The 24,857-nt window shown below is 48.3% G+C and overlaps 1 protein-coding gene across 2 annotated transcripts in view; it reads right to left on the minus strand.

The window, feature by feature from the left end:
* The window catches only part of AFG2B (AFG2 AAA ATPase homolog B), a 116,155-nt gene that overhangs the window by 52,622 nt on the left and 38,676 nt on the right, over positions 1-24,857 (minus strand). For both annotated transcript variants that reach the window (XM_063926008.1, XM_063926009.1), the window contains exon 4: positions 12,782-12,940. In XM_063926008.1, the coding sequence (XP_063782078.1) occupies positions 12,782-12,940 (159 nt within the window). The remainder of the gene's footprint in view (positions 1-12,781; positions 12,941-24,857) is intronic.

Below are 24,857 nucleotides of genomic sequence, written 5' to 3' on the forward strand. Positions count from 1 at the left end.
ATGGGGATTATACCAAAGCTCCCAAACGGGCGGGAGAGTGCGGATGACTCTGCAGCACCGAATGAGCAAACACAAGGTCCTCCTCAGCCAGGGTATCAAACTTGTAGAACTTTGCAAAGGTGTTTGAACCTGACCAAGTAGCCGCTCGGCAAAGCTGTAAATGCCGAGACCCCTCGGGCAGCCGCCCAAGAAGAGCCCACCTTCCTTGTGGAATGGGCCTTAACTGATTTAGGCAGCGGCAACCCAGCCGCAGAATGAGCCTGCTGAATCGTGTTACAGATCCAGCGAGCAATCGTTTGCTTTGAAGCAGGCGCCCCAAGCTTGTTTGAAGCATACAGGATAAACAAAGATTCTGTTTTCCTGACCTTAGCCGTTCTGGCTACATAAACCTTCAAAGCCCTGACCACATCCAGTGACTCGGAATCCTCCAAGTCAGTAGTAGCCACAGGCACCACAATAGGTTGGTTTATATGAAAGGATGAAACCACTTTTGGCAGAAATTGTGGCGGGTCCGCAATTCTGCTCTATCCGCATGGAAAACCAGATAAGGGCTTTTATGTGACAAAGCCGCCAATTCTGACACACGCCTAGCCGAAGCCAAGGCTAATAGCATGACCACCTTCCACGTGAGATATTTCAATTCCACCGTTTTGAGTGGTTCAAACCAGTGTGATTTCAGGAAACTCAACACCACGTTAAGATCCCAAGGTGCCACTGGAGGCACAAAAGGGGGCTGAATATGCAGCACCCCCTTTACAAACGTCTGAACTTCAGGCAGAGAAGCCAGTTCTTTTTGAAAGAAAATGGATAAGGCCGAAATCTGAACCTTAATGGAACCCAATTTAAGGCCCAAAGTCACTCCCGACTGTAGGAAGTGAAGGAAACGGCCCAGCTGGAATTCCTCCGTAGGGGCAATCCTGGCCTCACACCAAGCCACATATTTTCGCCATATATGGTGATAATGTTGAGCCGTCACATCCTTCCTAGCCTTTATCAGCGTAGGAATAACTTCATCCGGAATGCCTTTTTCTGCTAGGATCCGGCGTTCAACCGCCATGCCGTCAAACGCAGCCGCGGTAAGTCTTGGAACAGACAGGGCCCCTGTTGCAACAAGTCCTGTCTTAGAGGCAGAGGCCACGGGTCCTCTGTGAGCATCTCTTGCAGATCTGGATACCAAGTCCTTCTTGGCCAATCCGGAACAATGAGTATTGTTCTCACTCCTCTTTTTCTTATGATTCTCAGCACCCTGTGTATGAGAGGAAGAGGAGGAAATACATAGACCGACTGGAACACCCACGGTGTCACCAGTGCGTCCACAGCTATCGCCTGAGGGTCTCTTGACCTGGCGCAATATCTCTGTAGCTTTTTGTTGAGGCGGGATGCCATCATGTCCACCTGTGGCAGTTCCCACCGACTTGCAATCTGCGTGAAGACTTCTTGATGAAGTCCCCACTCTCCCGGGTGGAGGTCGTGCCTGCTGAGGAAGTCTGCTTCCCAGTTGTCCACTCCCGGAATGAACACTGCTGACAGTGCGCTTACGTGATTCTCCGCCCAGCGAAGAATTCTGGTGGCTTCTACCATCGCCACCCTGCTCCTTGTGCCGCCTTGGCGGTTTACATGAGCTACTGCGGTGATGTTGTCTGACTGAATCAGAACCGGTTGGTCGCGAAGCAGGGACTCCGCTTGACGTAGGGCGTTGTATATGGCCCTTAGTTCCAGGATGTTGATGTGAAGGCAAGTCTCCTGACTTGACCACAGCCCTTGGAAATTTCTTCCCTGTGTGACTGCCCCCCACCCTCGGAGGCTTGCATCCGTGGTCACCAGGACCCAGTCCTGAATGCCGAATCTGCGACCTTCGAGAAGGTGAGCACTCTGCAGCCACCACAGGAGAGACACCCTGGCCCTGGGGGATAGGGTGATCAACCGTTGCATCTGAAGATGTGATCCGGACCACTTGTCCAACAGATCCCATTGAAAGGTCCTCGCATGGAACCTGCCGAAGGGAATGGCCTCGTATGATGCCACCATCTTTCCCAGGACTCGCGTGCAGTGATGCACCGACACCTGTTTTGGTTTTAATAGGTCTCTGACCAGTGTCATGAGCTCCTGAGCCTTCTCCATCGATAGATAAACCCTCTTCTGGTCTGTGTCCAGAATCATGCCCAGGAAAGGCAGCCGAGTCGTAGGAATCAACTGCGACTTTGGAATATTTAGAATCCAGCCGTGCTGTTGTAACACTTCCCGAGAGCGTGCTACGCTGATCAGCAACTGCTCTCTGGACCTCACCTTTATGAGGATATCGTCCAAGTATGGGATAATTGTGACCCCTTGTTTCCGCAGGAGTACCATCATTTCCGCCATTACCTTGGTAAATATTCTCGGTGCCGTGGAGAGACCAAACGGCAACGTCTGAAATTGGTAATGACAATCCTGTACCACAAATCTGAGGTACGCCTGATGAGGTGGATAAATGGGGACATGAAGGTATGCATCCTTTATGTCCAGAGACACCATAAAATCCCCCCCTTCCAGGCTTGCGATGACCGCTCTGAGCGATTCCACCTTGAACTTGAACCTTTTCAGGTATACGTTCAGGGATTTTAAATTCAATATGGGTCTGACCGAACCGTCCGGTTTCGGTACCACAAACATGGTCGAATAATAACCCTTTCCTTGTTGAAGGAGGGGAACCTTGACCACCACCTGCTGAAGATACAATTTGTGAATTGCAGCTAACACTATTTCCCCTCTCTAAGGGGGAAGCTGGCAGGGCCGATTTGAGGTATCGGTGAGGGGGCATCTCTTCGAATTCCAGCTTGAATCCCTGAGACACAATCTCTATCGCCCAGGGATCCACCTGGGAGTGAACCCACTTGTGGCTGAAATTTCGGAGACGCGCCCCCACCGGGCCTAGCTCCGCCTGTGGAGCCCCAGCGTCATGCGGTGGATTTAGTGGAAGCCGGGGAGGACTTTTGTTCCTGGGAACTAGCTGTGTTGTGCAGCTTCCTTCCTCTGCCCCTGACCCTGGCAAGAAATGACGCACCTCTGACTTTCTTGCCTTTTTGTGATCGAAAGGACTGCATTTGGTAATACGGTGCTTTCTTAGGTTGTGAGGAAACATATGGCAAAAAAATTGACTTTCCAGCAGTAGCTGTGGAGACCAGGTCCGAGAGACCCTCCCCAAACAATTCCTCACCCTTGTAAGGTAAAACCTCCATATGCCTTTTTGAGTCGGCACCACCTGTCCATTGCAGAGTCCACAGGACCCTTCTGGCAGAAATCGACATTGCATTTATTCTAGAGCCCAGTAGGCTAATGTCTCTTTGAGCATCTCTCATATATAGGACAGCGTCTTTTATATGCCCCAGGGTCATTAATATAGTATCCTTGTCTAAGGTATCAAGTTCCTCAGATAAGGTATCCGTCCATGCTGCTACAGCGCTACACACCCAGGCCGACGCAATTGCCGGCCTTCGTAAGGTACCTGAATGTGTATAAATGGACTTCAGGGTACCCTCTTGCTTTCTATCCTTAGCATCTTTTAGGGTGGCCGTATCCTGTGACGGCAGGGCTACCCTCTTGGATAAGCGTGTTAAAGCTTTGTCCACCCTAGGGGAGGATTCCCAGCGTAACCTGTCCGTTGGCGGGAAAGGATACGCATCCGTTTGGAAATTTGCAGTTTTTTATCTGGAGATTCCCAAGCCTTTTCACATAACTCATTTAGCTCGTGTGAAGGGGGAAAGGTCACCACCTGCCTTTTTTCCTCATACATATGAACCCTCTTGTCTGGGACTGGGGTTTCCTCTGTGATGTGCAACACATCCTTAATTGCTATAATCATATAACGGATGGATTTAGCCAATTTTGGCTGTAACTTTGCATCATCGTAAATCGACAATGGAGTCAGAGTCCATGTCGGTATCTGTGTCAACAATTTGGGATAGTGGGCGCTTCTGAGACCCTGACGGCCTCTGCGACATAGGATCAGGCATGGGCTGAGACCCTGACTGTCCTAAGGTTTCAGCTTTATCCAACCTTTTATGCAAGGAATTAACATTATCATTTAAAACCTTCCACATATCCATCCAATCAGGTGTCGGCGCCGTCGGCGGAGACACCACATTCATTTGCTCCTGCTGTTTCCACATAGCCTTCCTCGTCAAACATGTCGACACAAGCGTACCGACACACCACACACACAGGGAATGCTCTTTTTGAAGACAGTTCCCCCACAAGGCCCTTTGGAGAGACAGAGAGAGAGTATGCCAGCACACACCCCAGCGCTATATAACCCAGGAATCACACAGTAACTTAGTGTTAACCCAGTAGTCGCTGTAATAATGATTTTTGCGCCTAATTATGTGCCCCCCCTCTCTTTTTTACCCTTTTCTACCATGTATCTGCAGGGGAGAGCCTGGGGAGCTTCCTCTCAGCGGAGCTGTGGAGAAAAAAATGGCGCTGGTGAGTGCTGAGAAAGAAGCCCGCCCCCTCAGTGGCGGGCTTCTGTCCCGCGTTTATGTACAATATTATGGCGGGGGCTCATACATATATACAGTGCCCAACTGTATATATGTCCAACTTTTGCCAAGAGGTCCTAATTGCTGCCCAGGGCGACCCCCCCTTCGCCCTGCACCCTTACAGTGACCGGAGTATGTGGGTGTAGTGTGGGAGCAATGGCGCACAGCTGAAGTGCTGTGCGCTACCTCAGTGAAGACTGGAGTCTTCTGCCGCCGATTTCGAAGTCTTTTTGCTTCTTTCACCCGGCTTCTGTCTTCCGGCTCTGCGAGGGGGACGGCGGCGCGGCTCCGGGATCGGACGACAAAGGGTGAGATCCTGTGTACGATCCCTCTGGAGCTAATGGTGTCCAGTAGCCTAAGAAGCAGGACCTATCTTCAGAGAGTAGGGCTGCTTCTCTCCCCTCAGTCCCACGATGCAGGGAGTCTGTTGCCAGCAGAGCTCCCTGAAAATAAAAAAAACCTAACAAAATACTTTCTTATAGCAAGCTCAGGAGAGCTCACTAAACAGCACCCAGCTCGTCCGGGCACAGATTCAAACTGAGGTCTGGAGGAGGGACATAGAGGGAGGAGCCAGAGCACACCAGAATCCAAATTCTTTCTTAAAGTGCCCATGTCTCCTGCTGAGCCCGTCTCCTGCGGAGCCCATGGTCCTTACGGAGTCCCCAGCATCCACTAGGGCGTTAGAGAAATAGGATTTATGTCTTACCTTGTTAAATCCTTTTCTTTGAGTCCATAGGGGGCATCGGACCAAAGGCTTAACGCTGGGTATAGGCTGGCTGGGAGCAGACAGGCACCAAAAGGGTTACTTTTAAGTACCCAGCAGGCCTTGCCTCCCTGTACCCCGCCCCCGCCGACAGGCCCACCAGTTTATTATAGTAAGCCAGAAGCAGGAGAGGCAGAAAGAGGAAAGACCACCACCTCACACAGAAGAACACTGTGAAGAAGGATGATAGCACACAACCTACACAAGAACACAATCCTGCAGGACAGGTGCGACAGGAAGGGCATTTGGTGCCCCCTATGGACTCAAAGAAAAGGATTTAACAAGGTAAGACATAAATCCTATTTTCTTTTTCATCCACTAGGTGGCACCGGACCAAAGGCTTAACGCTGGGACGTCCTAAAGCTGTCCCTACCCGGGCGGGAACGCTCCTGGACTGCATTCAGGACCCTTTGCCCGAAGACGCAAAGGTGTCGAACGCATAAAATTTGATGAAAGTCTGGACAGAGGACCATGTAGCAGCCTTGCATAGCTGTTCAACTGAGGCCCCATGGGAAGCTGCCCAGGAGGCTCCCACAGCCTGTATGGAATGAGCCTTGACCCCCGAAGGGGTAGGATAGTTGGCCATGGAATAGACATGGTGAATAGTCAACCGCAGCCATCTGGCTGAGGTCTGTTTGGATGCAGGACTAACTCTTCTGCGAGCATCCAACAAGACGAACAGGGAGTCCGTACGTCTGAGATCCTTGGTCTTGTCCACGTAGATGTGAAGTGCTCGGACAACGTCCAGAGACGGCCTCTGGAGAAGCCGCTGATAATGCTGGTACCACAATTTCCTGATTGAGGTGAAATTTGGAAACCACTTTAGGCATGAACCCTGTCCGAGTACGAAGTACTGCTCTATCAGAGTGAAACACCAGAAAAGGTGACCGCCAGGATAAAGCACTGAGATCTGACACCCTGCGGGCTGAAGATACGGCCAATAGAAACAAGGTCTTCCAAGTGATCCACATAAGGTCCGTTGTTTCTAAAGGTTCAAAAGGAGGCTTCTGTAGAGCCATTAGGACAAGTGACAGATCCCAAGAGGCTACCGGAGCCACAAACGGTGGTTGAACGTGTAACACACCCTGCAGGAATGTCTTGACATCCAGCCTCAGAGACAGTTGTCGTTGGAACAGCAATGATAGTGCTGAAACCTGAACTTTGAGCGACGATAACCTGATGCCTAAGTGCAGGCCAGACTGAAGAAACGATATCAAGCGAGACAGCCGGAAAGAGTGCAGATTAAAACCACAACTGGTACACCAGGAGAAGTACGTTTTCCAAACCCGGTGGTAAATCCTAGCTGACGAAGGGTTCCTGGCATTAAGCATAGTCTGGATGATCTGCTGTCCTTTAGACTTCAGGACGGATGTCTCAATAGCCAGGCCGTCAAAGCGAGGCACTGAGGATCTGGGTGTACACAAGGACCCTGACACAGAAGGTCCGGGCATAGAGGGAGGTGCCACGGTTTGTCTATAGACAGACTTAGCAGGTCCGCGTACCATGGGCGACGTGGCCAGTCTGGAACCACCAGCATCATCTGAGTAGTCTGAGAATCATGGAGATCGGTGGAAAGACGCATATCAGGTGAAACGACCAATGAGCCATGAGGGCGTCTACAAGACATGCCTTTGGGTCTCTTGTCTGAGAGCCAAACTTGCTTATTTGGTTGCTATGTTGGGATGCCATGAGGTCTATGTCCGGCATCCCCCACTTGGACACCAATTGTTCGAACACTTCTGGGTGGAGCATCCACTCCCCTGAGTGCACGTCCTGTCGACTTAGGAAATCCGCTTCCCAGTTGAGCACTCCTGGGATGAAGATAGCTGGCAGTGCTGGAAGATTTTGTTCTGCACATTGGAATATCTTGGACACCTCTCGCATGGCTCCATGACTGCGAGTGCCCCCTTGTCGATTTAGGTAAGCTACCGCTATCGCGTTGTCCGACTGGACTTTGACTGGACGGCCCCTGAGCAGAGATTGTGCAGATCGCAGCGTGTTGAAGATTGCCCTCAATTCCAGTACACTGATGAGGAGTGAACTTCCTTGAGGAGTCCAGCGACCCTGGAATGTGTGGGATTCCGATACCGCTCCCCAGCCTTGAAGACTGGCATCTGTGGTGACCACTGTCTAGTGCTGAATCCAAAAGGGGTGACCTTTGTCTAGGTTGTCCCGAATGAGCCATCATGTTAAGTACAGTCGAACCTCCGGAGAGAGTGTTATGGTCTGTGAATGGATGTGGAGATGGGAACTGTTCCATTTGCGAAGAACTTGCAATTGTAGAGGACGAGAATGGAACTGCGCGTACTCCACCATATCGAATGTTGTACCATCGAGCCCAGGATTGTCATGCAAGCATGGACTGAAACCGCGCGCTGATGGAGGAGTGACCGAATTCTGCACTGAATAACCATGAGTTTCTCCAGTGGCAGAAAGACATGCTGTTCTGTGGAATTGAGGAGCGCCCCTAAGTGAAGGATTGTTCGAGAAGGCGTCAACGATGATTTTTTCCAATTTATCCTCCAGCCATGCGATTGTAACATCTCTATTGTTGACTGAATGTGGAGTGTGTTTGTTGCGATTGTCCTAGTAGTAGGAGATCGTCCAGGTAGGGCAGGATTTGGATTCCGCTGCATCTGAGATGCGCTGTGACGACTGCCATGATTTTCGTGAAGACTCTTGGAGCCGTGGAGAGACCGAATGGTAAGGCTCGGAATTGGAAAGGCTTGTCCTGGACCGCAAACCGGAGGAACTTTTGATGACTTGAACAAATTGGGATATGTAAATATGCATCCTTTATGTCCAGGAATGCCATATAGTCTCCCGATTCCAGCGCCAGGATGATCATTCTGAGGGATTCCATGCGGAACTTGGGGACTCGCAGGTATAGGTTCAACGTCTTGAGGTTGAGAATAGGGCAGTGGGAACAGTCTGGTTTCTGGACCAGAAAGAGCGATGTGTAAAACCCCCATCTTCTCTGGTCTCAGGGTACCGGAACAATTACGTTGGAGGCGAGCAGAGAGCCGACCGAGTTGTGCCTCTCCAAGATCCCTCGGAATTCCCGTGGTGAAGAACCTGTTTGGGGGACGGCGCCAAAAGGTCAAGGCGTAACCTTGTGTCACGACGTCCCTGACCCAGGCGTCCATCGTGATGTCCCACCACTTTGGAGCAAAAGACAGAAGTCGGCCCCCCACTCTGGGATCACCCAGAGGAGGGCCCGCCCCTTCATGCTGCAGGTCTGTCGGCTTGTTTGGCGGCTGGGAGTCTTGTAGCCCAAGGTTGTTTTGTGCGAGGCTTGGTGATCTTTGCTTGGACCTGGTAACGGGAGGAGGCCTGGCCCTTATGTCGTCCCTGGACACGAAAAGCAGTTTTAGGTTTGGGGGCTGATGCTGAGGGTAGAAAAGCCATCTTAGTAGTAGCGAGTTGAGTGACAAGATTGTTCAGCTCTTTCCCGAATAGGGTATCTGCTGCATATGGCAGAGCTTCCAGAGTTTTTAGGAGAAAGCGTCTGCTCTCCAAGAATGCAACCATAAGGATTACCTTGCTGCCACTGTAGAAGCAGAGACTGTAGATGTAAGCACAGCCGTGTCTACGGCTGAATCCGACAGACATATGGTTGCTGTTTGAATATGAGCTACCAGTGTCAGTAGTTGTTTCATACTAACTGAGGAGGATAGGCCCTGTTGAAGTTGATCAGCCCAACAGGAAACTGCTTCGGTTACCCATGCCGAAGCTAATGCCGGTCTGGTTATAGCTCCCGCATGAGAATATGATGTCTTAAGAAAGGTATCCAATTTGCGATCCGTGGAATCTTTAAGAGATGGAAGTATCCGGGCTCGTGAGAATCGAGGAACGCTCTATGTGCGCTACATGCGCGTCCACTGGTGGGGGGTTTCCCACTTGGACCTCTCCTTAGCCGGAAATGGATAGAATGATTCACACCGCTTAGAGAGCTGATACTGTTTATCCGGTTTAGCCCATGCTGCCTCAAGTAAATCTTGCAACTGCACAGAGGAAGGAAACTGTGCTGAATCCTTTTTAGGTTTCTTAAAAACTGGAGTCTTAGATGCTGGAACAGGATCTATTTGCTTAATATCCAGTACTAACCTAACTTGTTTGACTAGGGCCTCTACTTCAGCTATAGAAAGACTCTCCTAGAACTGAAGCTACGTCCAAATCAGACTCCCTTGACCCACTTTCTTGGTCAGAATCTGGGGTGTCTGAGTCTGAACCCCCTTCTGAGCGTGGGGTAGCAGTTGCGCTAGAAGTGCGCGTCAGCCTGTGATGCTTCCCTCTATCCAATATATATATATATATATATATATATATAACTGATAACCAAAATGTCTCTTGGCGCTTAATCGGAAAATAATATCTACCAAAAATTATACTACAATTATAGATCAGCTGCAGGGTATCAGTTTATGCCTGTGTAAGCATAAATAATAGTAACATTCACCTGTTGCTACAGGAAACGACACTAAGATAAAAATATATAGTTACTCTGCGCTTATTTCAATATGGTCCATAGGATGATTGAAAACACATGCAATGCTGTTAATAGTTTATTTATTATAATCTAATTTTAGACAAAAAATATATATCAACCATAATAAAAGATATAAAAAACGTATGTATGTATAAATACCTGAATGTAATAAATTACATTGCAGAAATATCTTCCTACCAAATATTAACCATTACAAAATTTACATAATAATCAGTGATAGTTGTCAATTTCTCTAATTCCTAATAAGAGGTGGATCAACCTGAAATAAATCAGCCACTGGTGATCGCTTGTCTTACTCCGGGGACAGATCGTTACACGGACATCAATCCACCTGCACGGCAGGACAGCATCGGGCGGCTATTGGAAGTGGTAGCGGCGCAAGCATTGGGGAGAACGGAGACGTCCGGTGCCTCCCAGCCGGCTCCTTCCAATTCAAGTATTGTTGACCCCTCTTTTGAACATTATCTAAGTGCGTCCATGGTGGTGAGCTTGATCCATTTACGTATTTGAGCATTTATACCGGTTTATTGCATTACCAATTCATCTTCAAGCTTATTAAGCGCTATTCCTAGTGCTCGGGACTGGCACCTCCTGGGACATGTACCCTTACTGTTTGCGGGACTGTACCTATTGAGATCTCGTATTGAATTTCTTTACATCAGTGCACTGATTTATTTCAGGTTGATCCACCTCTTATTAGGAATTAGAGAAATTGACAACTATCACTGATTATTATGTACATTTTTTAATGGTTAATATTTAGTAGGAAGATATTTCTGCTATGTAATTTATTACATTCAGGTATTAATACATACATACGTTTTTTATATCTTTTATTATGGTTGATATATATTTTTTGTCTAAAATTAGATTATAATAAATAAACTATTAACAGCATTGCATGTGTTTTCAATCATCCTATGGACCATATTGAAATAAGCGTAGAGTAACTATATATTTTTATATATATGACTGACCTTGTGCCAAAGTTGACAGTGTTGCCATTTGTGAAGCCGCCTGCTGCGTATTCAAAAGGTTCACTAGTTGAGTCATAACCTGCGTCAATGTGGTTGCCCACGCTGGATCCTGAGGAACCGGTGGAGGTGGAGGATCCTGTTGCGGTGGTACTACCACGCAGGCTCTGCATTTGCCAGTGTCCTGGGGATCCTGAGGAGACAAAATATCATAACACGCAGCACAAGTGGGAGGCTCAGGTGTGACCACCTTTTTTCCCCTGGATGACATTGCACAATATACTGGAAAACAGCACTGTATATTCTAAAAGTGCCCCTAAATTAGCAGCGGCCTGTCCCTGAGGAACCTATGCTGAAACAAATCCTTGTGCAAGAATCGTGCGATCAAGCTCCACACAGTGTTAAAACACTCACACACACAGTAACTCAGCCACTCAAATGCTAGAACAAGAGAAGCCAAGCTACTCAACTGCCCTGTGATATCAGCAGCAGGAGAAAATGACTGAACTCGGATGCAGACGCGGGGTACAGGGGATACAGTGGCCAGACCCTCCTCTTTCATCAACTCCCAGCCAGCATGTGCTCTAAAATGGCTGCCATGCGTTGAAGGGGAGGGATTGGGAGAGGAGGGAGGAGATATAGCCCAGGGGCAGACCTTGAGCAAGCTACTGGTCTGTCCTGGGTCGGGGGAGGGGCTGCAGGCTGGCACCTTACCCCCTCAGATGTTATATCCCAGGGCTATGCTCACCTACCCTGCTGGTTGATGTGCTGGTGGTCTAGTGGAAAACAGGCGCAGCGCACTGGGCCCCCACTCATCTGCTCCCCCCCTGCTGGCTCACTTCAGCGGGAGGGAATCGCTGCATGTCGCGCAGGGAGCCGATCTACTCACCCTCCGGAACCCGTTGCGGCTGTGGGGGAGGCTACTGAGCATGTTGTTAGCCTCCCCGATGGAAGAACCCGGCCCCATTACCGACGTTGCCACCTGAGTCCGGGTTCTGGAGCGGGCATGCTGGGCTCTAAATGCGCCAGCATTCTGCTCTGAGCGCTGCAGCGCTGGAGAAAGAAGATTTTAAAAAAAAAGTAACCCCGGCTGTTTTAACAGCCATCTCTAAACAACGGTGCTGCTCCGGCAGCACCAAAAGAAAAACTGGCGAGGCTGTAGGCGGTGTCTACGGAGGCAAGGCCTGCTGAGAACTTAAAAGTAACCCTTTTGATGCCCGTCTATACCCAAGCGTTAAGCCTTTGGTCCGGTGCCCCCTAGTGGATGAAAAAGAAAGTCAATGTCTATGGAAGAATCCATAATATGACAGCAAAACCTAGGAAATATTCCCTTAACAACAGGTGGAATGTAATGGCGTCCGAGTTTTCCGGAGGTGCGGGATGCCAGACAATTTTTTTTTTTTTTTTAAAGCAGAAGTTAGCGCTTTACAAAAAACGTCCAAGTTCAGCCAGCATCCTGAACCTCCTGCAAACTCGGACGCCACTACATCCTGCCTAGGAGTTTATGATCTTTTTAATGTGCGATAAAATATAACAAAAATAATATACTGCATGTATTAAAATGATCAAGGATATCAATGATATTCAAGCACTAATAAAAGTAAAATATTAAATTAAGTTGCCTTACCAGCTCATCCATACAAATTCTTCCGTAAGTGGGAAATTATTACAATGAATATGGAAATACAATTACATCCAATAATAGCACACATCATATTGCTTAGCGCTGCCACTGAATGCAGGTATTAAAACACATACTGTATATTAAAAGCTGGTCATAAACCAGTATATAAGCCAGCATGGTTGTCGTTAACGTGGACCTCCCTCGTCTGTACATGTTCAGACGAGGGAGGGGGTCATTAACGATGTGCGGGAGCATTGGGATACCGGTGTCAGTATTAGGACTGCTGGCATCCCGAATATAAATATACTGTAATGTATAATAATTACATAATGGAAACTTACTACAGAAAGGGAAAATTTACTCATAAACTAAGGAGCCCAGTTGCTTTTTTACCTGTTTCAACATTAGTTTAATATCCTCCAGTCCACCAATTTTGTCCCAATATACGGGTTTAAACTCCACCTTTCCAATAGCACTCCGTGCAGAAGCGGGCCGTATCTTTTTAAATGCTTCATAGAAATGTCTCCTGCTGACCAGGTCTACCTGACTGTCCTGAAATATAGAGCACCATTACTTAAGCAGGTTTATTTCTTGTTACTATATCAATTCACAAATAAAGAATCCATTAATCAAGCACCCCTTGTAGATTGCTCATAGTAAGTTACATAAATAGTCAATGAGAAATAACCATTGACTGGAAATGATTCAAAGCACCCAAACATCCAGCATTGGATGGGTTAATTAGTATTGTTATTTAAGCACCTTGGCTCTCATGCTGTGTTAATCCCAATCTTTTACATCATAAATGTAATCCAGGCATATTTATTACATGCTGGTATGGCTGGCACTTAGGCCAATATCATACCAGCGCTTTGTGTGGCTGCAATTGTAAGCCGAATTATTTCAACACATTTATACTGACTGTTATGTAGAGGAAAACTATAGTTACTATAGCACAAGCAGTGATACAAAATGTGAATGATATCAGCAGCGAAGTGCATCACTGCTTGTGTGTCAAGAACTGTGTCCCTCGGTTGTCTCACACTGCCTTGAAAATATATATGGGGCTAAATGTAATAGCCTTCGAATTGCCGGAGGTGCGGGACTTTCAGCGAGTCTGCCCGTATTTTTAAAGCAGTCATCATTTACAATGTAGATGATTACTGTTTTAAAAAAAACTCTGAAAAACGGGCAGACTCATACAAAGAACCGCACCTCCGGCAACTCAGAGGCTATTATATTTAGCACAGGTTGGGGCTGTAATGCCGGCGGTGAGGATCCCAGAGATCAGCATACAGACCCAGGGATTACGGCTGCCAGAATGCCGGCGGGGACGCGAGTGCAACAGAGCGCCGTCACTAGACATTTTAGCGCCGCTGTGAAGAAACAGCATCAGTGCGCCCCCTATATACAAATAAGGGCCAGTGCGCGCTGCAAGCATGCACCAAAAATATAGGTGCGTGGCCAAAGAGCTCCCTTTTACACATTACGGCAGGCATAGCTTCCTTTTACACAGAACGGCAGGCAGAGTCCCCCTTTTACACATTAGGTAGGTAGAGCTCCCTTTTACAAATGTGCACCATCATGCTGAGGCCTCAGTGGACGCAGAACCGGTGGACTGTTCCTGAGAGCTGGTGCTTGCAGGTTTTCTGGACTTACCTCTGGTGCCTCTAATCGCATTGGAGACACCTCTAGCCTTAGATCGAAATCTGCGAGACCGAAAGGACTAGACAGATGGTCCCGAATAGGAGTGTCTCGCTGGCGGGGCCCCAGAAGTGAGAAACGTGGATTTCTCAGCCGTAACTTTGGAAATCCAGTTATCCAATTCAACCCCAAAGAGCCATTCCCCCGAAAAGGGGAGGGATTCCACACTACGTTTGGATTATCTACAAGGCCCTGCGCGCCGACACAGCCATGGCAGAAATCCGAGCATTAATGTCCCCATCTCCTTGAGTGAATCACAGAGGACACTTGTAGTGTCCTGAATGTGTTTTAGGAGGGTTACCATAGTAACTAAGGGCATATCCCCGAGACCCCCTGAATTTGAGTGGCCCAGGAATGAATGGCATTGGTCATCCAGCAACCCGCAATGACCGGCCTTTGTGATATACCGGCTGCTGTGTATATAGACTTTAGGGTAGTCTCTATCTTCCTATCCCCAGGATCCTTCATGGTAAAGGAGCCTGGAGCAGGCAGCACCGCCTTTTTAGACCGGCGAGAGACGGATACATCCACCCCAAGGGGTTCATCCCAAAATTTTCAACCTTCAGGAGCAAATGGGAAAGTGCGTAAAAACTTTTTGGACACTTGGGGGTATATTTACTAAGCTCCCGATTTTGACCGATTTTGTGTATTTTTTTCAAAGTGTCATCTCGGGAATTTACTGAACTAAAATCTCGGCAGTGATGAGGGCATTCGTATTTTTTTTTGAAGGCAAAGAAAAAAATACAAATGAATACACCATCGGTCAAACACGCCTGTTATTTTATACAACTCGGTAATTCACTAAAAATTCGTATTCACAATCACTGCCGGCAATAGCCAAACACTGCCGTGAAAAAGTACAAATCGTAAAAAAAAAGCAGCTTTCAAATAGACCTGCTTTTTTTACCGTATTCTGATAGGCATGCACGGATCAGTGAGATCCGTGCATGTTTATCAGTGGGAAGGGGTGTGAAAGAGTTAAAAAACAAAGAAAAAAATTGCGTGGGGTCCCCCCTCCTAAGCATAACCAGCCTCGGGCTCTTTGAGCCGGTCCTGGTTGTAAAAATACAGGGAAAAAAAAGAAGAAGAGACTGTGGTTCCCCCATATTTAAACAACCAGCACTGGGCTCTGCGCCTGGTCGTGGTGCAAAATATACTGTGGGGGGGGACGGGGGGACGTAGGGGTCCCCTGAGGAAGATAGATGTATATAGCTTAAGCATGTCAGCCATTTTGTTAAGTAGCAGCCATGATGCTAGATAAGCAGAAGTATGCTTTGCTGAGTTAATCATAATAATGCTGACATTTCATAGTTAGTACATTCTGTGCGAAGCAAGGTCGTAGCTATAATTCTTGAAAACATGTTATTAGGCAGTCTCTGTGTGCTTAGACTTCTCTGAAGGACACACAGGGGGATGTCACCCTGAGAGGAGTTGTGAGAAGAGATGCATTATTGTTTTTAAAATGTGACGTGTATCAAGTGTTCATGCAAGTAGCTTTTTTCTCTATATAATGCCCTGCTGAATAAAGTAGAGCTAGTCTCCTTTTTTACGGACATAACTACGTGTGGTGTCAGTTTCCTGGGATTCCCAATCGATTGGTAAACAAAGGGTAACAACAGACAATTGAAGGAGATTGATAAGAGGAGGCTTATCTCCAACACCCCCGTATTTTTAACACCAGCACCAGGCTCCACTAGTCAGAGAGATAATGTCACAGCCAGGGGACACTTTTATATTGGTCCCTGCGGCCCTGGCATTAAATCCCCAACTAGTCATCCCTGGCCGGGGTACCCTGGAGGAGTGGGGACCCCTTAAATCAAGGGGTCCCCCCCTCCAGCCACCCAAGACCAGGGGTGAAGCCCAAGGCTGCCCCCCCCCCCCCCCCCCCCATCCAAGGGCGGTGGATGGGAGGCTGATAGCCTTTTGTTTAAAAAAAGAATATTGTTTTTTTGCAGCAGAACTACAAGCCCCAGCAAGCCTCCCCGCAAGCTGGTACTTGGAGAACCACAAGTAGCAGCATGCGGGGGGGAAATGGGCCCGCTGGTACCTGTAGTTGTACTACAAAAAAAATACCCAAATAAAAACAAAACACACACACCGTGAAAGTAAAATTTTATTAAACATACATGCACACTTACATACATACATACTTACCTATGTTGACACGAAGCACTCGGTCCTCTTCTCCAGTAGAATCCAGGGGTACCTGTAAATAAAATTATACTTACAAAGAATCCGGGGTAGATCGGTTCTCTTCTTAAAAGTTATAATCCACGTACTTGGTAAAATAAAAAAACGAAATACCCAAACCATGCACTGAAAGGGGTCCCATGTTTACACATGGAACCCCTTTCCCCGAATGTCGGGACTTCCCGTGACTCCTGTCAAAGAGGGTCCCTTCAACCAATCAGGGAGCGCCACGTCATGGCACTCTCCTGATTGGCTGTGCGCTCCTGCACTGTCAGTCAGGCGGCGCACTGTGGATACAATGTAGCGCAGTGGTGCTACATTATATCCAATGGTGGGAACTTTGCGGTCTGCGGTAGACCACAAGGTTAAGTGGGGTCACACTTGTGGTTGGCCCCACTTAACCTCGCGGTCTACCGCGACACCAGTAAACGACATAGAGAAAAGTTTCAAGGTGGCCAAAAAACTGTGGGATTTGGGCAGTTGAGGATCATTAAAGTAAGAAAAGGATAAGCACATGAGGGAAGAGGGCCCTACTCGTGAGGGTTTACATTCTAAGGGGAGGCGTAGACAGGGGTGACATAGATGGGGTACATAGCGTGCGTGGAACAGAGGGTTAGGATGAGATTTGGGTGGGTTTGGTAAGGAAGTGGGTCTTAAGAGCCCGTTTGAGGTTTTGTAGAGAGGTGGACAGTCTGAGGGGGAGAGGTAAAGAATTCCAGAGAAAGGGAGCAGCATGTGAAAAATCTTGGAGATAGGAGTGGGAGGAAGTAATCAGAAGACAGGAGAGTCGGCGTGCATTAGCAAAGCGAAGAGGACAGGTGGGAGAGTACAGGGAGATAAGGTCAGAGATGTAAATGGGAGAGGAGTGGGTGAGAGCTTTGAATTGGATTCTGAAAGGGAAGGGAAGTCAGTGAAGGGCTTGTAGGAGAGGGGAGGTGGATGTAGTGCGTTTGGTGAGGAAGATGAGCCGGGCTGCAGCACTGAGGATAGATTGGAGTGGAGAGAGGTAATTGTCAGTTAGGAGGATATTACAGTAGTCCAGTCTGGAAATAATCAGTGAGTGAATATTGATCTTAGTGGCATCCTGGGTGAGAAAAGTTCTGATCCTGTAAATGTTTTTGAGATGAAAATGACAGGTTTGTGAGAGGTGCTGAATGTGTGGTTTGAAGGAGAGGGAGGAGTCAAGGATTACGCAAAGACAGCTAGAGGAGATAGTCATGCCATCAATGTATAATGAGATTGTGGGAGGTGAGGTTGTGCGGGAGGGTGGGAAAATGATCAGCTCAGTCTTAGACATGTTGAGTTTAAGAAAGTGCTGGGACATCCAGGAAGAGATAGCAGAAAGACAGTTGGAGGTACGAGTGGGGAGAGCCATGGAGAGATCAGGGGAGGAAAGGTAGATTTGAGTGTCATCAGCATAGAGGTGGTATTGAAAGTTAAAATAACTAATGAGTTCACCTAAAGAGGACATATAGAGAGAGAAAAGGAGAGGACAAAGAACAGACCCTTGGGGGACACCAGCAGTTAGTGGAAGTGGGGGGGAGGAGACAGAGAAGGAACGATCAGAGAGGTAGGAGGACAGCCAGGAGAGGGCAGTATCACACAGACAAAGAGAGTGAAGGATTTGCAGAATGAGAGGGTGGTCCACAGTGTCAAAAGCAGCAGAGAGGTCAAGAAGAATAAGCAGAGAGTAGTGGCCCTTAGATTTGGCTGCATGGAGGTCATTGCAGACTTTTGTGAGGGCAGTTTCAGTGGAGTGGAGTGGAGAGAACAGAAACCAGATTGCAATGGGTCAAGCAGTGAGTGAGAGGAAAGAAAGGCAGTGAGGCGATTATAGACAATACGCTCAAGAAGTTTGGAGGCAAAAGGGAGGAGAGAGATGGGTCGATAGTTGGAGAGAGTGTTTGGATCGAGTATAGGTTTTTAAGAATAGGGGTCACAAGAGCATGCTTGAAGGCAGAGGGGACAGTGCCTGATGAGAGGGAGAGATTGAGAAGGTGGGCAAGATGGGAACAGGCAGAAGGAGAGAGGTAGCAGAGGAGGTGGGAGGGGATAGGGTCCAGTGGGGAGGTTGTGGGGGGACAGGGGGACGGATGAGGGGCATGACTTCCTCATCAGATACAAGGGAGAAAAATGTCAGAGTTGGTAAGAGGGAAGGGGGGTGGTGGCTGGTTGCTGGTCTGGTGGGATGTGATGTCCTGACATATTGAGTCAATCTTGGATGCGAAATAAGTGTCACAAGGGGTTTTGTTCTTGCAAGGGAGCAAGAAACAAAGAGTTTACCTCTGTGTGGGAGCACTCTTTTATGTATAAATTGTGAAAAGTGACATGTGATAAAAAATAACTTTTAATTCATAAATTTTAAATATATAACCTCTACTCTGCTTTTTTATTTATTGATTTTTTTTATTTTTACCTATATATAAAAATAAGAATTTACTCACCGGTAATTCTATTTCGTAGTCCGTAGTGGATGCTGGGAACTCCGTAAGGACCATGGGGAACAGACGGGCTCCGCAAGAGACTGGGCACTCTAAAAGAAAGATTAGGTACTATCTGGTGTGCACTGGCTCCTCCCACTATGCCCCTCCTCCAGACCTCAGTTAGCGAAACTGTGCCCGGAAGAGCTGACACAACAAGGAAAGGATTTGGAATCCAGGGTAAGACTCATACCAGCCACACCAATCACACTGTACAACTTGTGATAACCATACCCAGTTAACAGTATGAACAACAACTGAGCCTCATTTAACGGATGGCTCATAACAATATCCCTTTAGTTAAGCAATAACTATATACATGTATTGCAGAGAGTCCGCACTTGGGACGGGCGCCCAGCATCCACTACGGACTACGAGAAATAGAATTACCGGTGAGTAAATTCTTATTTTCTCTGACGTCCTAGTGGATGCTGGGAACTCCGTAAGGACCATGGGGATTATACCAAAGCTCCCAAACGGGCGGGATAGTGCGGATGACTCTGCAGCACCGCATGAGCAAACTCAAGGTCCTCCTCAGCCAGGGTATCAAACTTGTAGAACTTAGCAAACTTGTTTGACCCCGACCAAGTAGCAGCTCGGCAAAGGTGTAAAGCCGAGACCCCTCGGGCAGCCGCCCAAGAAGAGCCCACCTTCCTTGTGGAATGGGCTTTCACCGATTTTGGATGTAGCAATCCAGCCGCAGATTGAACCCGCTGAATCGTGCTATAGATCCAGCGAGCAATAGTCTGCTTCGAAGCAGGAGCGCCAACCTTGTTGGCTGCATACAGAATAAACAGCGAGTCAGACTTTCTGACTCCCGCCGTTCTGGAAACATAAATTTTCAAAACCCGGACTACGTCCAGCAACTTGGAATCCTCCAAGTCCCTAGTAGCCGCAGGCACCACAATAGGCTGGTTCAAATGAAATGATGATACCACCCTAGGGAGAAATTGGGGACGAGTCCTCAATTCTGCCCTGTCCATATGGAAGATCAGATAAGGGCTTTTACATGACAAAACCGTCAATTCTGACACACGCCTAGCCGAAGCTAAGGCCAATAGCATGACCACTTTCCACGTGAGATATTTTAGCTCCACGGTCTTAAGTGGCTCAAACCAGTGGGATTTCAGGAAATCCAACACAACGTTAAGATCCCAAGGTGCCACCGGTGGCACAAAAGGAGGCTGAATATGCAGCACCCCCGGAACAACGTCTGAACTTCAGGCAGTGAAGCCAGTTCTCTTTGAGAGAAAATGGATAGGGCCGAAATCTTGACCTTTATGGATCCTAATTTTAGGCCCATAGTCACTCCTGACTGTAGGAAGTGCAGGAATCGACCCCCCTGGAATTCCTCTGTAGGGCCTTCCCGGCCTCACACCAAGCAACCTATTTTCGCTATATACAGTGAAAAAGTCTTGCTGTCACGTCTTTCCTAGCCTTTATCAGCGTAGGAATAACTGCATCCGGAATGTCCTTTTCCGCTATGATCCGGCGTTCAACCGCCATGCCGTCAAATGCAGCCGCGGTAAGTCTTGGAACAGACAGGGCCCCTGTTGCAACATGTCCTGTCTGAGAGGCAGAAGCCCTGAGTCCACTGAGAGCATTTCTTGCAGCTCCGGGTACCGAGTCCTTCTTGGCCCATTCGGAGCAAAGAATATTGTTCTCACTCCTCCTTTTATTACAATTCTCAGCCCTTGGGTATGAGAGGAAGAGGAGGGAATACATAGACCGACTGGAACACCCAAGGTGTTACTAGTGCGACCATCACCTGAGGGTCCCTTGACCCGGCGTAAAACCTTTTTTAGCTTTTTATTGAGGTGGGACGCCATCTAGTCCACCTGAGGCAGTTCCCATCAATTTGCAAACTGCGTGAAGACTTCCTGATGAAGTCCCCACTTTCCCGGGTGGAGGTCGTGCCTGCTGAGGAAGTCTGCTTCCCAGTTGTCCACTCCCGGAATGAACACTGCTGACAGTGCGCTTACTTGATTCTCCGCCCAGCGAAGAATTCTGGTGGCTTCTACCCTCGCCACCCTGCTCTTTGTGCCGCCTTGGCGTTTTACACGAACCCCTGCGGTCTGACTGGATCAGAACCGGTTGGTCGCGAAGCAGGATCTCCGCTTGACTTAGGGCGTTGTATATGGCCCTTAGTTCCAGGATATTGATGTGAAGGCAAGTCTGTTGACTTGACCACAGACCTTGGAAATTTCTTCCCTGTGTAACTGCCCCCCACCCTCGGAGGCTTGCATCCGTGGTCACCAGGATCCAGTCCTGAATGCCGAATCTGCGGCCCTCGAGAAGGTGAGCACTCTGCAGCCACCACAGGAGAGACACCCTGGCCCTGGGGGATAGGGTGATTAACCGATGCATCTGAAGAGGTTATCCGGACCACTTGTCCAGTAAGTCCCATTGGAAGGTCCTCGCATGGAACCTGCCTAAGGGGATGGCCTCGTATGATGCCACCATCCTTCCCAGGACTCGAGTGCAGTGATGCACTGACACCTGTTTTGGTTTTAATAGATTCCTGACCAGTGTCATGAGCTCCTGAGCTCTCTCTATCGGGAGATAAACCCTTTTCTGGTCTGTGTCTAGGATCGTGCCTAGGAGAGGCAGATGAGCTGTAGGAACCAACTGCGACTTTGGAATATATAGAATCCAGCCGTGTTGCCGTTACACTTCCAGAGAAAGTGATACGCTGTTCAGCAACTGCTCTCTTGATCTCGCTTGTATGAGGAGATCGTCAAAGTACGTGATAATAGTGACATCTTGCTTCCGCAGGAGCACAATCACATCCGCCATTACCTTGGTTATGACAATCCCGTACCGCAATTCTGAGGTACGCCTAATGAGGTGGATAAATGGGGACATGAAGGTATGCATCCCTTATGACCCGATTCACGATAAAGTCTCCCTCTTTTTAGGCTTGCCCTGACCGCTCATAGCGATTCCATCTTGAACTTGAACCTTCTCAGGTATATGTTCAGGGATTTTTAATTCAATATGTGTCTGACCGAACAGTCTGGTTTCGGGATTACAACATGGTCGAATAATAACACCCTCTTGTTGAAGGAGGGGACCCTTGACCACCACCTGTTAAAGATACAATTTGTGAATTGCAGTTAACACTGGCTCCCCCTCTTGGGGGGAAGCCCGCAGGGCCGTCGGTGAGGCGGCATCTTCTCACAGTCCAGCTTGTATCCCTGAGACACAATATCTATTGCCCAGGGACCTAACAGGGTGTGAACCCACTTGTGGCTGAACTTACGAAGGCGTGTCCCCACCGGGCCTAGCTCCGCCTGTGGAGCCCCAGCGGCATAGGTGGATTTTTGTAGGGGCCGGGGAGGACTTCTGTTCCTGGGAACTAGTTGTGTCGATCCCGGCTCTGACAAGAAAGGACGCACCTCAGACTTTCTTGTTTCTTTATTCGAAAGGCTGCATTTAATAATGTCGTGCTTTCTTAGGCTGTGCAGGAATATAAGGCAAACTAGCAGAATTACCAGCTATAGCTGTGGAGACCAGGCCCGAGAACCCTTCTCCACACAATCCTCAGCCTTCCATATGCCTCTTAAGTCGGCATCATCTGTCCAATGCATATTCTACAGGACACGTCAAGCAGAGATCGACATAGCTTTGACTCTAGGACCCAGTATATTCATGTCTCTTTGGGCATGCTTTATAACTATATATCTATCACTTAAGACAGCATCTTTAATATATTTACTAGGGTCTCAATCTCTGCTGATAAGGTACCTGTCCACGCTGCCACAGCGCTATAAACCCATGCCGACACAATCGCCGGTCTGGGTAGTATACTAGAATGTGCACGCTATCTGCAGGATCCCTGAGAATAGCAAGTGCTACTGTCTGTGCAAACAGGACACCCTAGGGGAAGATTCTCAACACAACCTGGCCCTAGTGGGGAAAGGATACAGCCTGAGAATTCTCTTGTGGGAAGCTGCCGTCTCTTGTCTGGAGATTCCCGCTCTTTTTCCTCATGAGAGGAGGGAAATTTACCTCAGCATTCTTCCCTTTAAACATGTGTACTCTCGTATCAGGGACAGATGAGTCATCAGTGATATGCAAATCATCTTTTATTTCAATATCATATATTGAATACCTTCTAGCCATCTTGGCTGTAACTTTGCATTATCGTAGTCGACAGTGGAGTTAAACTCCGTGTCGATACCAGTGTTTGTTATTTTGGATAGTGAGCATTGTGAGACTCTGAAGGTCTCTGTGACATAGGGACAGACATGGGTAGATTTCCTGTCTGTTCCCTAACCATTTGTGCAATAAATTCACCTTAGCACTTACACATATCCAAACAGGTGTCGGCGTTGTCGACGGAGACACCCTCTCACACACATATCCGCTCTATCACCTCCTTAGAGGAGCCTTTTAGCTCAGACATGTCGACACACGCGTACCGACACACCACACACACAGGGGATGCTCTATTTGAAGACAGTTCCCCCACAAGGCCCTTTGGAGAGACAGAGAGAGAGTATGCCAGCACACACCCCAGCGCTATATAACCCAGGGATTAGACTACAACTCAGTGTTTACCCAGTAGCTGCTGTATATACAATTTTTGCGCCTAAATTTATGTGCCCCCCACCTCTCTTTTCACCCTTTGTGTACCAGGATACTGCAGGGGAGAGCCTGGGGAGCTTCCTTCCAGCGGAGCTGTGAAGAGAAAATGGCGCTGGTGTGCTGAGGAAGAAGGCCCCGCCCCCTCAGCGGCGGGCTTCTGTCCTGTTTCTGACTAAAAATGGCGGGGGTTTTACACATATACAGTCACAGACTGTATTATGTGTATTTTTATGCCAAAGGTATTTTTATTGCTGCCCAGGGCGCCCCCCCCCCCCAGCGCCCTGCACCCTACAGTGACCGGAGTGTGTGGTGTGCTGTGGGAGCAATGGCGCACAGCTGCGGTGCTGTGCGCTACCTTAATGAAGACAGGAGTCTTCTGCCGCCGATTTCATCGCTTCTCTTCTGTCTTCTGGCTCTGCAAGGGGGACGGCGGCGCGGCTCCGGACGATCGAGGTCAGGCCCTGTGTTCGAACCCTCTGGAGCTAATGGTGTCCAGTAGCCTAAGAAGCACAAGCTAGCTGCAAGCAGGTAGGTTTGCTTCTCTCCCCTCAGTCCCACGTAGCAGTGAGTCTGTTGCCAGCAGATCTCACTGAAAATAAAAAACCTAACAAATACTTTCTTTCTAGCAAGCTCAGGAGAGCCCACTAGGAGCACCCAGCTCTGGCCGGGCACAGATTCTAACTGGAGGAGGGGCATAGTGGGAGGAGCCAGTGCACACCAGATAGTACCTAATCTTTCTTTTAGAGTGCCCAGTCTCCTGCGGAGCCCGTCTGTTCCCCATGGTCCTTACGGAGTTCCCAGCATCCACTAGGACGTCAGAGAAAAGAAATTAAATATAATGAGATTGGAAATTAATTACCTATAATCTCATGATTGGTTTGTGACCATTGAATAGTGTTACATAATATTAACCTAAATATAGAATTTTTGTCACTGTGAATTTGTGTCCGGACCCGTGTGCGCCGCACGGGATTCCGGAAGTGACGTCAGATGACGTCTAACGAACGTACGTTTCACCCTGCTGGGGCTTGGTCACCGTTATGCTTGGTCACAGGGTGAAACATACATTCATTAGACGTCATCTGACGTCACTTCGGAATCCCGTGCGGCGCACACGGGTCCGGACACTGGGCATACAGAAGGAGACACACCAGAGACGAGGACCATAGACAATCTTATTCAGTTATTCTGGCGTCTTCTCATCGGGGAGAAGCAGGAGCAGATACAGTGCAATGACCCTCGGGTAATCACTGCCTCTGTCACCAGCGTCCCCCGACAGCAGACATGCCGCTTCCTCTTTCTTTTCACCAGTGTCGTCAGCTGACTCTCTCACCTCCCATTCACTGTGTTAATCACACACATGGGAAGGAAGTAGAAGTCACCGGGCATACGGCACTGACTACTTCTCAATCACTCTCATCATGACTCATATAGTGAGAAGTCATACTGTTGTGAGTTTGCTATTGACGGCTTATTATATTTGAAAGCTAACATACCGCAGCATA

The sequence above is a fragment of the Pseudophryne corroboree genome, chromosome 6, assembly GCF_028390025.1.
Source record: "Pseudophryne corroboree isolate aPseCor3 chromosome 6, aPseCor3.hap2, whole genome shotgun sequence".
NCBI lineage: Eukaryota > Metazoa > Chordata > Amphibia > Anura > Myobatrachidae > Pseudophryne > Pseudophryne corroboree.